The sequence below is a fragment of the Canis aureus genome, chromosome 5, assembly GCF_053574225.1.
Source record: "Canis aureus isolate CA01 chromosome 5, VMU_Caureus_v.1.0, whole genome shotgun sequence".
NCBI lineage: Eukaryota > Metazoa > Chordata > Mammalia > Carnivora > Canidae > Canis > Canis aureus.
In genome coordinates, this window is record NC_135615.1 from 29,449,964 (window position 1) to 29,471,306 (window position 21,343).

Consider the following 21,343-nt stretch of genomic DNA (forward strand, 5'->3'; position numbering starts at 1 on the left):
TGTTTGGTGTGAATATTTCCTTTTCCAGCAGAGAAAATTGGAGACTAAGGTTAAGCTACTTGTCCAAGGTCATCGAGCTTGGAGAGGGGGATGTGCTGTAGTTCAAATTCCTAGGCCCCATGTTCGTTTCTTCCCATTCCCCCTGCTGCACCTACTGGCCTTACAAACCTTTTGATGGGTATCCTCAGAACAACAACAAAAAAAAGTTGGATCCTTACAAAATTAAAGATGCCAAGGTAGAAATATTAATTTCTTCCAGAAGTTGCTGTTTCTCATTCTGATCAACTACACCAGGTATATTGGAAGCAAAGAGCCAAATCATTTGTTAAAATTGCCAGAGATTTTTTTCTTTCCTATTAGTTGCCAGTGCTAGTCTCAAGTACATGAAACTGAGGAGTTACATTTTTTTCCTTTTCTGTCACTCAGGGGCTTTAATTGAAAAAAAATTCTTGGTTCTGTATGTCATGTATTTGCATTTGTGTTGAGTTTGACAGGCATATAGACACGTAACATGGTATTTTATTAGTATTATTGTTGTCAACGTTTTGAGAAGCAGCCAGGAAATCCATTTATACCCTGAGTAATTTTGGACTATGATGACAAACAAAGGGCCTGTCAGTGTTGAGAAAAGATCTAAGCTCACATTTGCCTTGGGATTCATAACCTAGCAGGAGAAATTTACTTTGTGTGGGAAGTTGGGTGTATAAATCTTAGCTTAGTATCTTAATTGCTTTATAAATTTTAGGAGATCCCTGTATTTGCCAGTGTGAACATTTATAGCAAAGCGAAGGATTATTAGTGGCTTCTTAGGTTCTGTGCAATGTTCCTTTGCTGCGAAGTCATAGGACTCATACTCAAAAGCAAGAATGGAAAGTGTCACCATAGAAACTTGGGAAATATTTGCATAGAAGAGCTCTTTATCTCTTTTTTAGATCATTTAATATCTTTATAAGATAAGAATAAATTGCATTTACTTGTCTTAGTAATTTTCTGGACACGAGTTGTCCATTTCATGGAAGAATTCATGGGTTTCCTTAAAGAATGTGGAGAAGCCATTCATCGTTAAGAGGTTATTTTCCCAACATTTAAATTGTTGACAAGAGAAGCTTTGTAAGGGCAGAGGAAAATAAAAGGCAAAAGGACACTCCAGCTGTGGCCTTTAGTTCTTCGGATGCAGCAGTTACAAGATGAAAACTGGATTCTCTTGGCTCATTTAGCAGAGCAACATGCAGGGTGATGATTATTACCCATGTTTTTATTATTTTTTAAAGTTTTTATTTAAATTCTGGTTAGTGAACATACAGTGTTATGTAAGTGGACAATACAGTGAGTCGCCACTTTTGTACATATCCCAGGGTTCATTATGACAGGTGCACTCTCCCCTCCCCATACCTGTTTCCCCATCCTCTCACCACCCCTCTTGTAGCCAGCAGTGGGTTCTCTAGAGTTAAGACTGTTTCGTTTTGCCACTCTCTCTTTTTTCCCTTTGCTCATTTGTTTTGTTTCTTAAATTCCACCTATGAGTGAAGTCATACAATACTGTCTTTTTCTGACTGATTTTATTACACTTAGCATAATACTCTCTAGCTCCATTCAAGTCATTGCAAATGGCAAGCTTTCATTCCTTCTGATGGCTGAGTAACATTCCATCATATATGTATATATTCCATTAGTTAGTCAGTGGACACACAGGCTGCTTCCATAATTTGCCTATTATTTACAATAATAAAATAATAATAATAATAGTTACTTTGGGTTTGTGTAAATTAATTTCAAGACCCAGCGTAACCTAGAAGTTACATGGTAATACTCATTCCTCTTTTCCTTTGCTGAAATATAGGTGGGAATGAAACTTCAGACTTGCATAAAAAGATGAGCTCTTATTCTTACTCCCCAAAACCCTGAACTAAATGTGAAGTGTTAAGTGTGAGAGGGAGATTTGGAGGTGTGGGGGCAGCAGTGAGAGGATAGATGTTTAGGGTGCACCATGAGAGAAAGCCGTGTGACCCCCACCCCCATGCCCGCTTGGCTGTGCGGCTCCACTGACTGCCACCATTGCTAAAATGAACCATAGTTCTTTTTCAGTTCTACTGAATCTTCCTACTCTGTAAAGGGCATGATATTTTTCAACTGTTCAGTACCCTGATAAAGGTAGAAATGAGAAATAGGAAGTGCAGTTAGTTTTCAAAAACCCTAGGAGAGGGGGCTGCTTTTATGCCATCCTCCAGAGAGGCTTACAGTCACTGTGCCTTTCCATTTCTGGTACATATCGGAGAAAATAGGTTGGGGCTTCCCACCCAGGGCTGTCCAGGGTGCATGTAGGTGTTGGTGGAATCCAGCTTCAGTGAAGAATGGGTGAGGGAACAGGAAGTGGTGAAATGTGAGGTGATCAAGTCCTGAGTGTTTCAGGCTTCATCAAGAAGTGTACAATACAGCAAGTCAGCACTTCCGTACATCACCTGGGACTCATCACAGCAAGTGGCCTCCTTCATCCCCATTACCTCTTTCCCTGTCCCCCTCATCTCTCCTTTGGTGACCATTAGTGTGAGCATTTTTGGTCACCTTTGGTGACCATTTTTTTGTTTTTGTTTTTCGGTTTTTTATTTTGTTTTTGTTTTTGCTTGAGGAAAAAAATGTGGTGCAAGAACATTGCAGAAGGGGTTCTGTTTCCAGTTAGTTTCGCCCTGTATAAGTAGAATGAAGTCATCGGGGCAGAGTTTTAACTGACATTATTTCAGGCATCATTCCAAACCCCTTCGTTTTACAGTAATGAGTCTGAAGCCTAGAGAGGTTAAAAGACTTGGTGGTTCAAGGTCACACCACTGGAGCAGAGCTGCAGCTGGAACTCTGGTGCCCAAACTCCCAGGCCAAATCTCCTTCTCCTCCGTTACACTAACGTTGGGAGGCTTAAAAAAAGTGTGTGTGTATGTGGGGGGAAGACGAAGGGTCATTTTTTCCCTCCATGAATTAAATCAACTTTATAAGCTATTAAAGCTGGAGTTGTCCCTTTCCTTCAGTATTGAGTGGAGGATAAACTGCCCCCATGTAGTGATTTTCTGGCATGTGGGCCTCCTTTGTGTTCCATTGGGTTGCTAAGCATGTCCCGTTGTTGGGGTCTGTTTTTCCAGATGTGGCATGGCCAACCCCCCCCCACCTTGCTTTGTTTAGAACCAAGAGGATTTTTGTAGCCACTTGAACTGAACATCGGTGTCTGCTTCCCCTCTCTCTCCAAGTGCCTGGAGCAGTGCCTGGCACATAGTAGTTGCTCAGCGAATATTTGTCTAATGAATTGACTGAATAGAAAGTTGGGTGTGTCTAAAGTGGGGGAAAATCAGCCACATCCTTCCAGGAGCCCAATAATTGATGGGGCTTTGGAAGCCAATCTGGAAGGGAGGGCCTGGTGTGAAGACACCCCCAAAATGGCCAGGGCTGTGCTGTCCTCTTTAACCCTGATATATGGGGGGAGTTTTTGAAGACGGGTCAGATCAAGTGGAGATGCTCTGTTATTTAGCACCCAGCATAGCTCTGGGATCTACTCAATGCACAAGAATATGGTCTGTGGACTTCATGGTAATTTTTGTTCCCCTAGAAGGGATGTTTACCCTCAAGCTTGAGGAAGCTAGCAGAGTAGGAACCAACATAGGTCCAAGTTAGCTTCTCCTTGCACTCCTGTTCCTCGCTGCAGAGCCCTGGGCAGTCCCTTTGCTTTCCTCCTCTGGAAAATGGGGAGTGATTGTGAATTTGCTGTGCTGCTGAGCCTTACCCAAAATGATGGGCGTTTTTTGAGTATTCAATCTGTAGTCAGAGTTTTATGGTCATATTTGCTTTTCTAAGAAATTTAAGTAGGTCATTGAGGTCAGGAGGTTGTTATTTCTTATTTTATTTTATTTTATTTTATTTTATTAAGATTTTGTTTATTCATGAGAAACACACAGAAAGAGGCAGAGACACAGAGGGTGAAGCAGGCTCCATGTGGGGAGCCCAGTGCGGGACTTGATCCTAGGACCCCAGGATCACGCCCTGAGCCAAAGGCAGACGCTCAACCACTGAGCTCCCCAGGTGCCCCGACGTCAAGAGGTTTTTAGAGACCCCACCTGCTTTCATGTTTCTGGATACTCAGAAATCAAGGTAGAGTCCTCCATGTTTTTGCAGAGACTGAAAACACATAACTTTGTGAGGTCTTTCTCACGTGTATCTATCGATGTTTTCCTGTTGTTGTTTTTTTTTTTTTTTTTTTGCCTTCGCAATCTTTATGTCAACCATTTCTTTTTCTTTTTCTTTCTATTTTAGACAGTTTGTAGAGTCAGGAGGTTTCTGAGCTGTTTCTTTTTCTTTTTCTTTCTATTTTAGACAGTTAGTAGAGTCAGGAGGTTTCTGAGCTGTTTCTTAGTTGAGAACAGTCCAAAGACACTTTCTATAACCGTTAACTCAGGTGACCATGATGAAATGCTATTGCAGAAGGTGGAGTGGTTTCGGACAACACAGATGATTTTCTCACAGTTCTGGAGGATGGGCATCCCAGATTAGGACCTTGGCAGGGTTGAGTTCTGGGGAGAGCCCGCTTCCTGATTTGTGAGTGGCCTTTTTATGTGCACACAGGGAGAGAGAGAGAGAGAGAGCTCTGGGGTCTCTTTCATAAGGGCACTAATCTCATCCTGGAGACCCCACCCTCATGATCTCCTCTAACCTTGATACCTCCCAAAGACCACATCTCCAGACAGCATCCCATTGAGGGTGAGAGATTCAACATAAGACTTGTGGAAAGACACAAACATTCAGTTTATAGCCTTCCCAGCATCTCTTAACAACTGAAGACCAGTCTTTGCTTGCTGGTAAAAGAAGGAAGGAGTGGTGGTTGCAGGGTCGCAAGGAAGGTGATCACCCCTCCAGGCCTTCATTGAGTCTGAGGCTTGAGCTGATGGTCTCACACTCCGCTCTTGGTTTCCTCAGCTCTTGCCTTGCAAGAGTCCACCAAATGCTTGCCCAGAGGGGAACTGCCTGATTTTCATGTAGGCTTCTAGTTAAAGATGGATCAGGCCAGATTTTAATTGCTTATTACTTCCCCACAAACAGAAATCGACATGATACACTCTATTAAATCACCTGCAACACAATCATTTTAAGAAAATAGTTTATGTTCTCTTAATGGTGCTACTTATTGTCCATAAACTTGCTGGTGTAACCAAGCGCCTCGCTGTCTAATGAAACACACACATAGAATATTGTTCTCTGCTTATTGAAACCATTAGGTGTTTAGCTTTTGCAGGTGGTTGAGCATACTGCAAAAACTGCAGTTGATTTTCACCTTTTAAGAGAAGTGTGCCTTGCCATGGGGTTACATTCCATAATAGGGCTTTGTAGCCTCAGAAAGAAGACAAAGGGTCTTAAGAGTGTAGGACAGAGACTCAAATCCTGTGGAACCTCAGTTTCTCAGTCGATTCAGGCTACTGCAGGGAATATATAGCATAGAGCGAGTGGCTTAGAAATAGCATCATTCATTTCTCACACAGTTGTGAAGGCTGGAAATCCGAGATCCAGGCAACTGCAGGTATCTGCTGAGGGCCTGGCCTGCTTCCTGGGTCATAGACAACTGTCTTCTTGCAGTGTCTTCACGTGCTGGGAGGGGTAAGGGGGCTCTCTGGGGTTTCCTTGGTAAGGGTACTAATCCCATTCATGAGGGCTCCTCCCCGCCTTATGACCACCCAACGGCCCTGTCTCCTGAGCATCACTTCAGGGGTTAGGATTTCAATGTAAGATTTTGGGGAGATAGCAACATTCAGCCCATAGCACCAGGCTTTTGGTTTTGGTAGGAGAAAGAATATCAAGAGGACCAGGAGCTCGGCTTTCTGGGGCAACACAGTGGGTCCCATCGTGCTCTGCCAGGTGTGTGGACACGGTTGTCAGGAAGGGCTGCTTGCGTCCCTATAGGGAGGTCACCGGGTCACCAGACTCAGTTCTAAGTGTCCAGCTTGAACTCCGGTCAGGTGGGCTTTGGCTCTGTCTGGCATCGTTTTCTTGAGCCGCTCTTCTCTTACCCTCCTCTTACCTTCTGCCACCCCCAGACTGTGGGACTCCAGACACCAACACAGCGGACCCTCTACTGCCTTTTCCCACTCTTCCTGTCTCATCGTTGGCAATCATTATCCTTTCTCATGCCTTGCTTCTCCTTTTACCACCATGCCAAGGCTGAACTCTGTTGGCCAGCTTCCAGATCCCTGGGGAAGTGGATTTATTCTCACCTACTTGGGAACTCTAGGCTCTTGTGTGTTGTTTCCATGCTAAGCCCCTCCTGACCTGTGTCATGGGCATGCTTAGGGCTCTGGAGCCGTCTGAGCTGCTTCCTCTCCACTGAGATGTTGGTGCAGTGGCCCTGGGCTGAACCATCTTCTCGTCCTCACAGGACAATTTAGAAGGCTGTGAACTGGCCCCTCTTGCTCCTTTGTGGGACCCTGTGACAAGCAGTTTCTCCCTCTGCTCCCCTTGCCCAACTGTGGGTGATGCAGGTACCATTCATCTGTTTTCTGCACAGGAGATAACGGAGGCCTCACTGTGTTGTATGTCAGAAGCTCCTAAGAGGAATCCCATTCTATTCTTGTTCTGATATAGAGATGCCAAATTGGGAGAGAAAGAAAATTCTCCCGAGGTAGAAGAGTATGAATAAAATGCTAAAAAAGGATTATAGACAGAATCTACAGTAGAGCCTGTTTTGTCATTAATGACCCTTTACGTGACTTTGCGTAACTGACTGAGTGACAGTGGGCTGTGCCTTGAACACCTGACTCCTTCTGGTGGCATCTCTGTCCTACGATAATTACGGGAGCCTGAAAAGGCTCAATAAACTGCTCGAAACACAGCTTTAGGCTCAAGGTGAGTTCAAAAGCTGTGGGCATCGAAATATATGGCTGTGCGCTGAAAAGCAGACATGCAAGAAATTAAAAATATGGCCCCAAAGGTTTAACGTTGCCTTTTAACTGTGCTTAAATTCATATTCATGTCCTGACGGTCTGTCTGAAGTAGCCTGGGTTGATATAGGGAAGGTATAAACATATCTCCTTCAACTGAGTGCTTCTGCAAATCCTATTTTGATAAGGTCTTAAATCCGTTGAGATCAGATCATAAAATCCCCCTGCAGTCTCAGCAATCGGTGAAAACAGTGCTCAACAAATTTTTTCTCTCTATTTTGCATTCAGCCAGAGTAACCTCCCTTCGTAAATCCCTCTGCCCACCCCCCCCCCCATCTCTACACCCCCACTACTGCCTGGGGGAAAACATGGGCAACATGTGGTGTGTTAGCAACATTTCAAGTGTAAATATTAAACTTGGTTGGTAAATTTTAATTTACCTTTTAATAATTTTCTGGCTTACGTGGGCTATTTTTAGCATATGAGAGCTTAGAGATTTAGTGAAAAATATGCTGTAATAACTGAAAATGCCAGACAAGAGTCATTTCAAGTTTAGAAATTTATCCGATAATAAGTTCTTCATCAGTGGATATTACTTCCCAGGTGATGCATGGAATTTGGGGCAGCGGATGACTGGAGATGGTGCTAATGTGATTTGTGCCAATAAATTACATACGGAATGCCCACAGAATGCATGCAAATGTTCCCTGAAGGGGCCCTGTGAAGTTTATTCTTCATTTCTGATAACTGAGTCTCAGGTTGCTCTTAATCATCGGAAAACCCATCAGCAGGTGGCCTTTTATGGGGCAGGGTGTGAATTCTCATGGTTGCTGAGTGCGCGGAGTGACTCTGAAAACTTGGAAGATAAAATTCAAGAGACAACCACCCGCAGAACATTTGAGTCTTAAATGCTTATGTGGTTTGCTGTTGATACAGAAATCTATCCTTTGAAGATGGCCTCTGAGTGGAAATGTGCTCTGGAAAAATCCCTCACTGATGCCGCACAGTTTCCTCTTCCGATGGAAGTATTTAAGGTAAGATGTCGGTTCCTAGCAACTTGTTTATTACTCTTCTCAACAGCAGCCGTTCTTGAGTGAAAAGTTTCTCATAGCGAATCCTTTCCCACCTGCTCAGCCAGTTATCATTTGAAATGTTTAAAATGTTACCTGTGAGCCTGTGCTTTGTTTTGTCATCTTCCCAAGTACTCGTGTTACAAGACGCTGATTGAAATTCTGTGGCTTTCTTGTTTTTCTCCATAATGTATTATTATTATTATTTTTTGATATAATGTATTATTATAGAATAATAACACCTTCACCCCTTACAAAGGGAACAACAACAACAGCAAAAAGTTAGCAAGTCTGTTTTTGGTATTTGTTTGGTAAAAATAATAGAAAATGATGCTCCTCTTGACGGGTCAGTCGGTTCTCTGGATGGACCAAGAAGTTTGAGTGAGTATCTGATGGGCCATAGGCCGTGAGGGTTGGGGATGCCAACAGAAGGGAAAAGAAACACACAACTGAAATGGATCACTATGTTCCTGACACTTGAAAATTAGGCCTAACACTTCCATGTAGATGAATATGAAGCTGTGGGCGGGGATGATGTGTGCGGCCCAGAGGAAGTCCTGAAATGTCCTCTTCCTACCTGGACCTCGAGTCCTGGGGCAGTTCTAAATATGGTTGCTGTCACCTGGCAGAAAGTGGTCTTCCCATCCCGAGGGGGCACGTTTCCGCTGTGCCGTACACATCCCCTGTGGAGAATACCCGGGCAGCAAGAGCTTAGGGCCTGGGTGTGGGCGCTGGTACACCGAAGTCCTTACTCAGAATTTAAAGCCATTACGACAAATTGTGAACCTTCTCTAGCTGCACTTTTCCTTGTTTATAAAATTGGACCTAAAGAGATGGCTTTTAGGGACCCCTGGCTGGCTCTGTGGTTGAGCGTCTGCCTTGGGCTCAGGGCATGATCCCGGGGTCCAGGCTCCCCTCGAGGAACCTGCTTCTCCCTCTGCCTGTGTCTCTGCCCCCCCGCTTCATGTCTCTCATGATCAAATAAAGTCTTTAAAAAAACAAGATGACTTTTAAAACTAGTGATAAAATTATGTTCTGAAGTTTGAGTGATGACTTCTACAGTGTTTGGATCCTACTGTATAAGAGGAGCAGCATCAATAGACTAGGCTAGTAGGGGTAGTGATCACTGGCAATGAAACAATGTTTTGAGGGTTTTGTTTTGTTTTTGCTAACTCATCAGTGACTTCATTCCTCACTTCTCCCACCCTCCTTCCCTTGCTTCCTTCTTTCCTTCCTTTCTTGCTCTCCTGGTAACATCCTACCCTGGAAAAGGTAAAAGTAATAACTAAAAACAAAACAACTTTTACTTTTCCATTACATATCTGGCTCTACGGCCTCTTTGCGTCCGCCTTTTTGACCTCTATGGTCAATGTCCACTGTCTTCATGGTGGCCTTAGTCATATTTTATTTAAACATAAACAAACATAAATACAATTTTATTTTTTAAAACATTTTACTTATTTATTTGTGAGACACACACAGGGAGAGGCAGAGACTCAGGCAGAGGGAGAAGCAGGCTCTTCATGGGGACCCGATGTGGGACTCGCTTCTGGGACCCCGGGATCATTCTCTGAGCTGAAGGCAGATGCTCAACTGCTGAGCCACCTAGACGACCCCTTAGTAATAATTTAAAAGCATAAACTGGATCATGTCCCTCAGGTTTGAAAAAATGGATTTTCTTTTGAAATACATTCCATATCTGTGGGGCGCTCTGAGTAACAGGTGAGGTCTAGACTCGGGAAGTCACCACCAGAAAGAAGCCTTCTGCATGTCCTTCCCAGACATGCTCTCCTGGCTCTGCCAAGGCACCTGGTGCCTTTGCCTTTGCGGCGGTCATTTTCTTGCTTCTCTTTGTAGTGTTACTGCTGGTGTATGTTTTCCTAAATGGCTTATTATTTGCTCTTGACAAAGTAAGAAGCAGGTATAAGCCTACTTTTTTCAGAAGAAACAAGGCTTTTCCTGGGGTGCCTGGCTGGCTCAGTTGGTAGAGCATGCGGCTCTTGATCTTGGGGTTGTGAGTTCGAGTCCCACGTTGGGTGTAGAGGTTACTTTTAAAAAAAATAAAACCTTAAAAAAAAAAAAGAAAGAGGCCTTTTCCTGCTCTTTGGAGGGGAAAATAGCTGAATGATGTTTGGGTAATAGGCTGGCTTTGCTTTTTCTCGGTTTACAAGAGTCGAGTCAGCAGAGTCATGAGCTGGTCTTTAGAGAATTAGAGTTTATCGTAGTTGAGCTGCCGTCTGCCAGAGCTCCCGTGAACTCCAGGGACCGGCCATCCCTGAGACATACGGACAGGAGCCAGTTGGTTTATATTTTCTGCTTTTATAGCTTAACTCCTGTTCCCGGAACAGGCCTGAGCGCTACTTTCTGTGACGTGAATGGAATGTTCTCCTCGGCTCCGGGCAGCTGGGCTGAGAGCAGGGACTGGGAACCTGTTTTGTATTTGATCCCAATGAGCCCGACACTGTTCACGGTCTCCGTCTGCCTTGTTTGGCCTTCTCCCCTCAGGTCATGAAGCTGCTACGACACGACAAGCCATCTTGGTGGTGGCGGCCCACAGCGTCTCTCGCGTTGAGTCCGGGAGAATGTCTTTATTCTGTCTTCATGCTTCAGTGAGAGTTTGGGTAGAGAATTCTAGGCTTTTCTCAAGAATTTGGAGGTATCACTCCCTTCTCTATTCCTTCCCTGCAATCTTGTGTTTTCCCCCACCGTTGCGCAGTTTCGCAGTGGAATGCCGTGGTGGGCATCCGTTTCCTTCCATGATGCTGGCCACCTCCGGCACCTGCAGCTTGTGCCTTTAATCTGGGGACGTTTCTTTCTTTTTTTTTTTTTAATTTTTTACTTTATTTTATTTGTTTTTTATTTATTTTTTACATTTCTTTTTTCAAACGATGTCTCATACCTCTCTTTGGCTCTCTTGGTTTGTGAGTATGTGGATGCGGAACTCCCGGCCTGGCTTTTTACTTCTCTCTCTCTCTCTCTTTCAGTTCTATTTTTCATTTCCTTGTCTGTTTGCACCACTGTGAGAAGTTTCCTGAACTATTTGTGCTGTCATGTTTTTACGACCACTTGTCTGGTATGTTTTTGCTGGATGCTGTTTACAGCCTCGTCTTCTTACCGCACAGATGCATGAGTTTCTCTTGTTGGAATTACTGATTTTTAAAAGCTTTTTTTTTTTTCCTCCCCTGAATGATCTGTTTTCTCCATGTTGCCTTTGGTTCTGGTTGTCCTTGTCAGAGGCTTTCCGACGATGTCAGAAAATCCTTGACCGTGGCTCTCGAGTAAGCGGGGGTTAGAAAGACGAGGGTGGAGCTGGTCCGTGTAGGTGACCTTGGAGAGCTGCTTCTTTATACGGTGGCTTTTTCTCCTTAGCTGATTTTCCAGGGGGGTAGTTTTCAACTTCCAGCTTGGGGCTCAAAATCCAGCTGTTGGTGGTGTTGGGTGAGCTGGGTAGAAGAGGGCTGGGGGTTTTGGCACTGAGGGACCAGGGACCCACACCTACAGCTCAGGGGCCATCTGTTTCACCCTCTCCAGAGGAGACTGGGGAGGACGGTTGGTCTTTCAGGGTGGGGAGGGGACCCCTTCCCTCACCTGCTCCCATTTACCTCCAGTTTGTTTATTAAGATTTTATTTATTTATTTATTTATTTATTTGAGAGAGAGAGAAAGAGAGAGAGAAAGAAGGAGCATGGGGAGGCAGGGAGGAGCAGAAGGAAAGGGAGAGAGAATCTCAAGCAGACTCTGCACTGAGTGCAGAGTCCAACGCGGGGCTCCATAACCCTAGGATCACGACTTGAGCTGGAACCGAGAGTCAGTTGCTCAACTGACTGCACCCCCCAGGTATCCCCCATTCATTCCCAGTTTTGGACATATGTGGTTATTACTGGTTTCCGAGTCTCCTGAAGATGCCACAGTTTCCCTGGGTTGGTTCTCGGCTTTGCTGCTGCAGCCTCAGGATTTCCTTCTGTTGATTGTACTAAATTAGTCACTGCTGGTTCATCTGTACTTCTGCTTCCATACCTTTGTTGCTACTGAGCGGGTTCGTGTCTGCAGTTTTTTTTTTTTTTTTTTTTTTTTTCTGGAATTTTGGTTAGAGTTGGAGATGCTCGGTTAAGGCATCTGGCATTGGCATCTAGCAGCTCCTTTCAAGCAGCCTCATGGCCCAGACTGTAGCTGAAGCTCCTTCCAGGTTGTGCCGGGCCTGCCGGGACTCCGTGCCTGCCTGCCTGTATGCGTCCTGGGAGGCACCTCCCCGGGGTGCCGGGTGCCAGCCTCTGCTCTACTCTTCACATACTCTCTGCCCCTGTCTTGTTCTTTCTGTTAAATCTTGCTGAAGATTTGCTGCAATTTGACTGCAAATACATATCTGTTCACAAAGGCTTCCAGGGGCCCCTGGGCTCTGCCCCTACCTTACATGAGGGGCTCCCTCTTGGGTCCTGTCGCCCAGCTCACACTTAGACTTTGCCGTCTGTGTGGTTCTTGACGGTCTGTCCATGTCTTTTTGCCTAACCGAAGCTTTCGGAAGGCAGGGACCATGTTTTTCTTGTTCAGTGTTGAAGTTGTTGAACCAGACCCTGTAGCTGCAGTAGAGCTCAGAAAATCCTGTCGGATATGTGAGCAAATTCGTGAATAGACAGGTGCCTTTAAGTCATTGATTTAAAATACGTTGAGTTCATATAGTTGTGGGTTAACTGGATATGCAGACTTACTGATCAGAACGTGAATGCTAACACTGAAAAGGTAGAAATGTTAGTAATCCTAATGCATTTTAAATTAACGATTTACTAATTCATTACCCATTTATTGAGCAGCTACTCTCTGCAAGATGCTATTGACCAGATTCCAGGGTCTCATCATTTATCTACATTTTTTTTCAAAATACAGTGACCTTCTTCCCTCCTTTTCATGTTTTCCTATTAGAATTCAGACTCTACTATGGGTGGGCTGTTGAGAGTTATTGTGCTCAGTGTTTTGTTCATAATGAATAGCTGCTTTAAGAGTAGATCCTGAATATTTCCTGCTTTCTGCAGGATGTATGGAATGGGCATTTCATGAATAAAAATGGGTCGAATTGAAAGTTATGTGTTCCTGAGGCACTTCTATGAATGTTTTCTCTGATTTCAATTCGATGGAAAAGAACTGGGCAGTTGCACTTTCTTAACCATGCTTTGTATGGAGTAGATATTTATACATTTAATTTTGGAATCCCGAGAACAACCACCATCCCAAGGCTGTTGTAATAAATTACCACAAACTGCGTGACTAAAAACAATGAAAATGTATTCGGTCTTAGCTTTGGAGGCTAGAAGTAGAGATAGAGCTGTCCGCAGGACCACACTCCTTCCCACAGCTCTGGGGAGTGTGTCCTGGCTTCTGGGGGTTGCCTGCGATCCTTAGCATCTCTTGGGTTGTGGCAGCATACCCCCAGCCTCTGTCTCCGTGTTCCCTCTGTGTGATTGTCCCAATTTCTCCCTGCTTATGGGGACACCCATCATTTGATGTCGGCCCACGTTAGTGCAGCATGACCGCAGTTTAACTTGCCTGTGTCTGCAAAGACCTCGTGTCTAAATAATGTCACATTCCCAGGTTTAGGGTGGATGCGAATTTTTAGGAGACATTATTCAACTCAGTAAAACTACATTTCATGTATGAATAGTAATTTAAGAAATCATATAATAGTATTCTCTACCGAGTTATCCTACTCACACAGGAGTCCCTAAGCTCAGAGAAATTGCATGGGAGACATGTGATGGGTTCTTCAGACTGTCTTAACAGTTGCTTCACATTAATAAAAATTAGAGGGGTTTTTTTGGTCTCAGGTTTTGGAAGTTTCAGTGAGCAATATTCTGTAGGCAGGGTGCAAAAATAGAACTTGTATATGTTTTTCTTCCCCTCTTATCACTGTTTGATCATCACTGTTTCTCACCAGGAAAACTTACTTCTATTATTTTCATTATGGTAAAAGTATATATGTTTGGATTCAGTCATGAGTCTTCCTAGATGCGTGTCATTATGGAACATTGCCATAGTGTTTAGCTGTTGCAAGACAGAAGTCAAAGCTATGCACATTTAATGCCTAGAGATGAGCAGTATTTCAAAGCAGTTCTTTTTAAATTATTTTTACACCATAGATAAAATGGGTATTTTGATGGAATACATCTCGTTTTGCTGCAGTGTTTGCCACTCTGAGGATGTGTTCATCTGTGTACTTTGGTATCTGTGGTTCTATGCCTATAAGTGCGGTCTGCTAGTGTTAATGTACAGAATTCTTCATCTTGCATGAATATAGACAGTAATTGTGTAAAAACAAGCTCATCTTTAGTATTCCTGCTGTTATCTATCCTTGATTTGAGAGAACACTTGGGATGGCTTTTGGTTACCATTTTAGTGGGAATTCTGATTCTCCTGATTTGGAAAATGCAGATGATCTTTAAAAATGTACACTCATTTGAAAGACAAGTACCTAACAAAATGGCAACCATACAGAGGGAAAAGGACTTAAAAAATGCATTATATTGAAAACTGAATAATGAAAAAGACTTTTTTTCCTGATAACCAGCCTCATTATTGAGGGACCTAATAGATGTGCTAAAATAATCCATATATTACTACTAATTTACTCCTGAAGGAAGGTAAATTTATAGAGGGGACTACAGTGCATGTCAACATGGTGTCTCATGGCTTCCTCTTTTCATTTATTAGGCAACCTTTGCAACCCGTCATTGGCTTGTAGGTCAAGTCCTACTGTTATAGTGATGAAAACAGAAGAAAGGGGCTGGTGATTTCTGTTCTGTTTCAGTTTTCAATTGCACTAAGTCTCCACTGCATGGATTTAGGGGAATTCAGTTACATCTTAAAAATGGGGGCCAAGGGAGATGTGAAAATAAGAGTGTAGCTATCATTAACATAACCTTCCATGTGTCAGACATTCAGAAGCCTTCTCTAATCACTGTTAACTTTTCATTCTCTACAGTCCTCATAAGCTGCGATTTACGTTTGTAACCCCACTCATCATCGAGTGTTAAGTCATGGACATTTCAGTGACAACTCATACACACATGAAAGAGATGTACACGTAAGAAGCCTGAGTTCCCAATTTGCCAGTTAAGTGCAATAAAGCATTTTTCCCTTAGGGGAATACCGGTGTGTAGCCCAGGGAAAGCCCGCTCTCCACCTGACTTCATTTGTTGAGCACACCTTGTAATTGCAAGGAAAGAATGATATTTAAAATGTCACTGAAATCCATTACCCAATTTTATCCCTTAAAGAAGTGAACTTGCTCGAATATTTTTTTTCATTCCACTGAAAAAAAAAAAAGTTTAAAATCTCAGTGTGTTTGAAATTCCAAAGAAGCTGTTTAGAGATAGGCAGTAGAGTGAAAGTGAGGGTGAGCCACAGGGACGTGAGGCCAGCACCGTGGCTTCATCCCTGAAGCCCGGTTCTTTCTGATGCCTGCGTCGGGTCCCCAGCTCTAACCCCCAGGTTTTGTGAATACCAGGACTCATAGGACTAAGATGTGGTTATGCTCATGGTTGGTTAATTACAGAAAAAGGGCATAGAGCTAAATCGGCCAGAGGAAGAGCAGCATGGTGTGGACTCTGGACATGGATGCACAAGCCTCCACGGGTCCTCTCCAGAGTGTCCCAAGGGAGACTCTGAATTGTGACAATGTGTGCTAACCATTGCCTTCCAGGGCAGCACATCGAAGGCCCCACTGGCCTTGTAGGCGCCATCTGCTCAGTATGTCCCCAATTCCTCAGCTCCCAGAAGGAAATCATATTGTTTGTACAAACAGCATTGGCACAGCGGGCTACGCTTCTACATAGGGGAACTTTCTATCAGTGCAGAGTGCTGTCTATAAGCCATAACCCCGGATGGCAGCCCAGGGCTAACCCCTTCCCAACGACTCCCGCCTCTGGCCTACTCTGCATGTTACTCCTCTTCTGCCCACCTCCGTTCCATCTGTGGACCAAGCCTGGCAGCTCTGCGGTCACAGTCTGTCTCAGATTCAGTCACTCTTCTCTTGGTCCATCGCCACAACCCCTGTGTCCTGGACTGCTGCCTTAGTTACAGAACTGTGTTCCTGGATGCTCATCATTGCTTCCCTGCAGTCTGTTCCTTAGAGGGTGGCCAGAGTGATTCTTCTGAAACAAAATTCAGATCCCATCACTCTTCTGCATGTGACTCTTCCTGGGGCATCTCATCCTGCCCCTGGTCCCACGTGGTCCTGCTCCCTGTGAGCCCGTCTGCCACCTTACCCTTCGGTGAACTGCTGCCCCTCCAACACAGAGATGCCTCTGCTCAGGCCTTCACAATAACGCTCTGTCTGCCTGGAAAGTGACCCCAGAGGCCTGCGTGGCATCTTCTCTCACTTTATTTGGGTCTCTACTTACACTCTCTGCCACCATCTGTCCTCCTTCCATCATCATGCCCATCGTAGCACTGATCCCCACGCATATTCTGGATTAATTTGCTTTTTCTGCATCTGATGTTTCCCTCAGCTAGAGCGGAAGCTCCATAGAACAGCCTGCGGCTCCGTCCCCAGTGCCTTGAACAGTGCCTGGCACGTACTGAGCACGCGATAAAAATTCCCAAGTGGTTTAGTGAAGAAGTAACTACAGAAATCTGCTCAGAAGAGTGGAGACTCTGAGGCCATGAGTGTTACGTCAGTGGGGCAAGTCTCATGTGAATGGTCTGAACGATGCAGTGACCACGTGTAGCACACGTGAGAGCACCCAGAGGAATATTAGGGATGAATTGGAGTGGAGGAAACATCTCAGCCTCTGTGAGGTCCTGTTGGCAGTGAAGTTGCCATGTCTGTGTGTACGTCTTGCTGATGAAGATCGGAGTCACCCATGTTGTGTGTGGACTCGTTTTCTTCTCAGAGTCTCCGGCTTTTATTACCTCGCCAGGTGTTTGCAGTAATGCATCATAAGGTGCTGGGTGTGATGCATAATTTACTGATTAAACAGATCTGTGCAGATACAGGGAGCTTGAGGAATGTACTGGAGAGGCCGTCAGGCAGGAGCTGGGTCTGAGTGGCTGTGTTTTGCCTTCTGGGCATCTGGTTTCCCACCGTACAGCCTGTCTTTCCTAGTATCGCATCCACGTTCCTCCAATCCACGTCATAGCTGGGTAGATGAGATGTGCCTGGGTGGTGACAGCCAATGTTTTCGGATCACTCCATTTTACCAGAAGCTGAGGAGAGCTGTGTTTTTCGATGGGACGTGTAGATCTAGCCTCTAGCCATGGTCCATCCCATTATTGCCAAGTCTCGATTGACATCTGTGGCTGTCATCTGTGAAGGTTACTGGGAGCCGAGATCATGGTAACTGGCGCTTTTCCTTCATCAGGACTCAACAGTGGGTCAGAAGACAGTGCTTGGTCTAGTACTTGGTCTAGAACTTGGAGAAACCACCAGGTCTCTGGCTGTTTGGCTTCTTTGACATAAGTATCTGTTAAAAGGATCCCAGACTATTCGCACTAACGGGCCCCCTGGCAGTTTCCAGATAGAGGGCTTTCACGATGGCCAAACGACCCGCTAGATGTCCTTTGATCCCACCTCCAGCTGTATTTGTCATGATTTCTTCATTGCACCCTGCTCTCTAGAGCTGACAAAGGGAGGGGGCCGCGGGGAGGAGGCTCATTGGTAAGAGAAGGTGCCGCTCGCAGCCATGATTATTACTATTTTTCAACACCAGCAAATTGACAAAGAAAGGCAGATATTCCATGCACGTTCGTCTTCTCTGCGCAGTGTTGGGGCTGTGCTCCTGCCACACTGATGATCCCCCGGCCTGTTATTTCTTTAGCTCTCTTCAGCTTTGAAGTATGTACCTGTTGGTGTGATTGTAGGTTTAACCCGTTGGAGGGAACCTCTTCTGTAGTTTAGGGTCTGAGACCTAGCTAGGTTAGAGGCCAGAGAGGGAAGGTGAAGTGGAGGCAAGAGAGAGGAGAGCTTTCCTTTCTCATTCTATCTGCTGCAGCCAAAGGGGTAGGGAAGCATGTGAGCTGTTGTGTTACGATGGATGGTGATGTTGTGGTTTCTATGGTGACTGATTTCTTTCTCTCTTGTTCCACTGCTAAATACAGCAACAACAACAAAACCCCCTTGTGGCTAAGTTTGGCCTTCAGGTGGGATAGTTAGATTCTCCGGAATTTCCTGTGGGCCCCCTGTGTCGGGCCAGCCCTTAATCGCTGGCATGATGTCCTCCGTCCCACATGGCAGACTGTGTGATACCAAACAGCGTAGCAAATAAGCGGTCTCATCAGGTTAAACCCAAATGTTCCTTTTAAAGAAGGGCTGTCGGGCAGCCCTGCTGGCTCAGTGGTTTAGCGTCGCCTTCAGCCTGGGGCCTGATCCTGGAGACCTGGGATTGAGTCCCATGTCAGGCTCCCTGCATGGAGCCTGCTTCTCCCTCTGCCTCTGTGTCTCTCGTCAATAAATAAATAAAATCTTAAAAATAAAATAAAGAAGGGCTGTTTTAGACAGAGGGTTCTTAGACTGATGGCTTGCCCCCTGCCACCCTGTTGATGCAGTTGCCCTGACCTCGGAGGTCTCCCCGCTGCCCGTTCCTGGCATTCCTCCCTTGGGGCTCCTTCACTGCACCCCTGGGCCTGAAGGCACGGCTCTGCCAGACGCATGTGGCACCCCTGCCCTGTCGTCCTCATTTCTTTAAAGACTTCGGAGAGGGTTTTGCAGCAGAGCCTCTCTGGGGTGCTAGATCGAAGAGGAGCTCAGTCCTCCCTGGTGCGTAGAAACGCGAGGGAGGGCTTGTGCCAGGCTGCCCCTCGTATGCTCGGGTTCATGAACCACGGCACGTGAATTCCATTAATGGGAAAAGGATGATGGGGGCCATCTCGTTTTTATGAGCTTTGGAGAGAATCTTGGGAGAGACACACTCGAGAGGGCAAGTCTGGTCAAACAATAAGCATAATCGTAAAAATTGCAAAGCCAAGGTATGTGGAGTTCGCCATAACAACGGCTCGGTTGCTGCTGCTTGCAATCTGCTAGATAGCAACTCGCTTCTAATTCTAAACATTAAGAATTTAAGAATATAGGCAACTTTCCATTATCTGCTCTGTGAGTTATCATTCCCAAATGGCTTCTGTTCGCCGCTGATTATTCTGGCTCCCACCAGTTACTGCGGTTTCGGGGACAGCAGGATAATATTAGCATGAACTCAGTGTCATTGGTGTTGGGATGTAGGGTGGGGGGTGCAGCATGCATCTCGAAGACAGAAACGTTTCAAAGTGATTGTCGTGTCAGATTTTTGTTTGTTCAGACTTTCCACGCCACTCTCCATCGATAAGAATAATTAAGAAGTGATTCGACTCATTTCTTCTGTAGAGGATTTGGTAATGAGCCACAATAAAATTGTATAGAGGCAGTATACACACACACACACATACACACACACACACACAGATCCTTTGTGGGTTAGGTTGGACCTTTTCTTAAAAAAAAAAAAAAGATTTATTTATTTATAGAGAGCACGAGCATGCGAGGGAAAGGCAGAGGGAGAGAGAATCCTCAAGCAGACTCTGTGCTGGGCACAGAATCCCACACAGGGCTCGATCCTACAACCCTGAGATCATGACCTGAAATCAAGAGTCGGGTGTCTAACTGATTGAGCCACCCAGAGGACCTGGTTAGGTTGGACTTTTAATTACCGTGTGCCTTTCGTGAACAAGCATTTGCAAATCACAGTATCTCAAGGAGGGAGACTGTGTAAGGAGGAGCCTAACTCCTTTCTTTCAGGGGTTAATGGTCTAATGGAAAACCAGGACCCCCAGCACAGCGATGCTTCTGTGCTACGAACCCACAGCTTTCACTAAGCTCCATCCTTCCTTGAGAAAGGCCCCCTGAGGGGTCTGTGTGTAGCTTGGGTGTAAATGAAAGCGTGGGGATCTCTCAGCTTCCCTTCACTTCCTTGGACAGCCCTCTGAGTTGCCTTGTCTTAATGGTATGAAGTCAAGGGCAAGATGAAAATCTGCCTCCAGGATGGTCTCCAGCCCCACTTCTAACCAGAAGGATAAACATACCAGATAGACTTTTACATGCATATGTCATGTTGTGTTTAACATTTAAAAAGTGAAGCGAGTAAGTTTAGAATAGTAGAGACCAGACTTGAAGCTTGTTAATATTTACTGAAATGTCCTGTAGTTGCTGGTGAAATTTCTAAGTCCTAGGGACACCTGGGGGGCTCAGTGGTTGAGTGTCTGCTTTTGGCTCAGGTTGTGATCCTGGAGACCTGGGATCGAGTCCCACATCGGGCTCCCTGCATGGAGCCTGCTTCTCCCTCTGCCTGTGTCTCTGCTTCTCTCTCTGTGTCTCTCATGAATAAATAAATAAAATCTTTTAAAAAAGGTTTCTGTGTCCCCTTGATTTTCCTAAAGGTACATACATGCATACATAACTTCAGGCTGTAAAGGAGTTCAGAAAATTTAGTCATTTTGGTTATATTTGTACAAATTGGCCCATTCACTGGACCTCACTTGTTTCTGAGCTACTAGTGATTCAGAGAGGCTGCAGGTGCATCAGTGAGAGGGTAGTGAGCAAGGCCAGGCCGGAAGCGTTCTTGTGTTATGAGTCGCACACCTTCGGAGTGTCTCTGGAATATATAGAAACCCTTTCAGAGGGCACCTGGTGCCTCACTTGGTTAAGGACCTTCCCTCGGCTCAGGTCATGATCCTGGGGTCCTGGGATCGAGTCCTGTATCGGGCTCCCTGCTTAGTGAGGAGTCTGCTTCTCCCTCTCCTGCTTCCCCTTGCTTGTGCTTGCTCTTTTTCTTTCTTTCTCTCAAATAAATAAATAAAATCGTTAAAAAAAGACTCCTAGGGGGGTCTCCAGGCCCAGAGAAGTTCATTCTTTGTCCTGCCCTGGGCTGGGAGCCCGTGGTGGATCCACAATGCGCACACAGACCTATCTGAATCCCAGAGCCGAGATCTTTTTCCATTTGCTTTTGTAGAGTCTTTAGAAGTAAAGAAGGGTATTTAAAGGCTGAGCCCAGGAAATGTCATTGTAACAAGGAATGAGGAAATAAATCCTGAGGGTGTTAAGTATGTGCCTACCGAAATATCATACATGACCTGGAATATGTTGAGTGACCCTTCGTTGCTCAGTCACTTCTGACAGAGGCTCTGTTAGATATTAGGGCAGGGTGATTCTTTATTGTCATAATGAACACGTGCTCCCATTTCTTTCAAATGCTGGTATCCAGAGGCTAATGGTGCTCCCTGTGTGGAAGTAGACCCACTGGTGTAGGCCAGTAAGAGTGGCCCCGTTTTTCTTGACAGCGATTGGCTTGGGAAGATGCATGTGACCACTTGGGGTCAAGGGTGTATGAGGACGCCGGTTACATGGTTTCTAGCATAG

At 45.2% G+C, this 21,343-nt stretch overlaps 1 protein-coding gene across 5 annotated transcripts in view; it reads left to right on the plus strand.

Annotated features, from left to right (window-relative positions):
• The window catches only part of SFMBT2 (Scm like with four mbt domains 2), a 214,950-nt gene that overhangs the window by 106,374 nt on the left and 87,233 nt on the right, over positions 1-21,343 (plus strand). For all 5 annotated transcript variants that reach the window (XM_077897289.1, XM_077897285.1, XM_077897287.1 and 2 more), the window contains one exon: positions 7,839-7,936. In XM_077897289.1, coding sequence (XP_077753415.1) covers positions 7,839-7,936 — 98 coding nt within the window. The remainder of the gene's footprint in view (positions 1-7,838; positions 7,937-21,343) is intronic.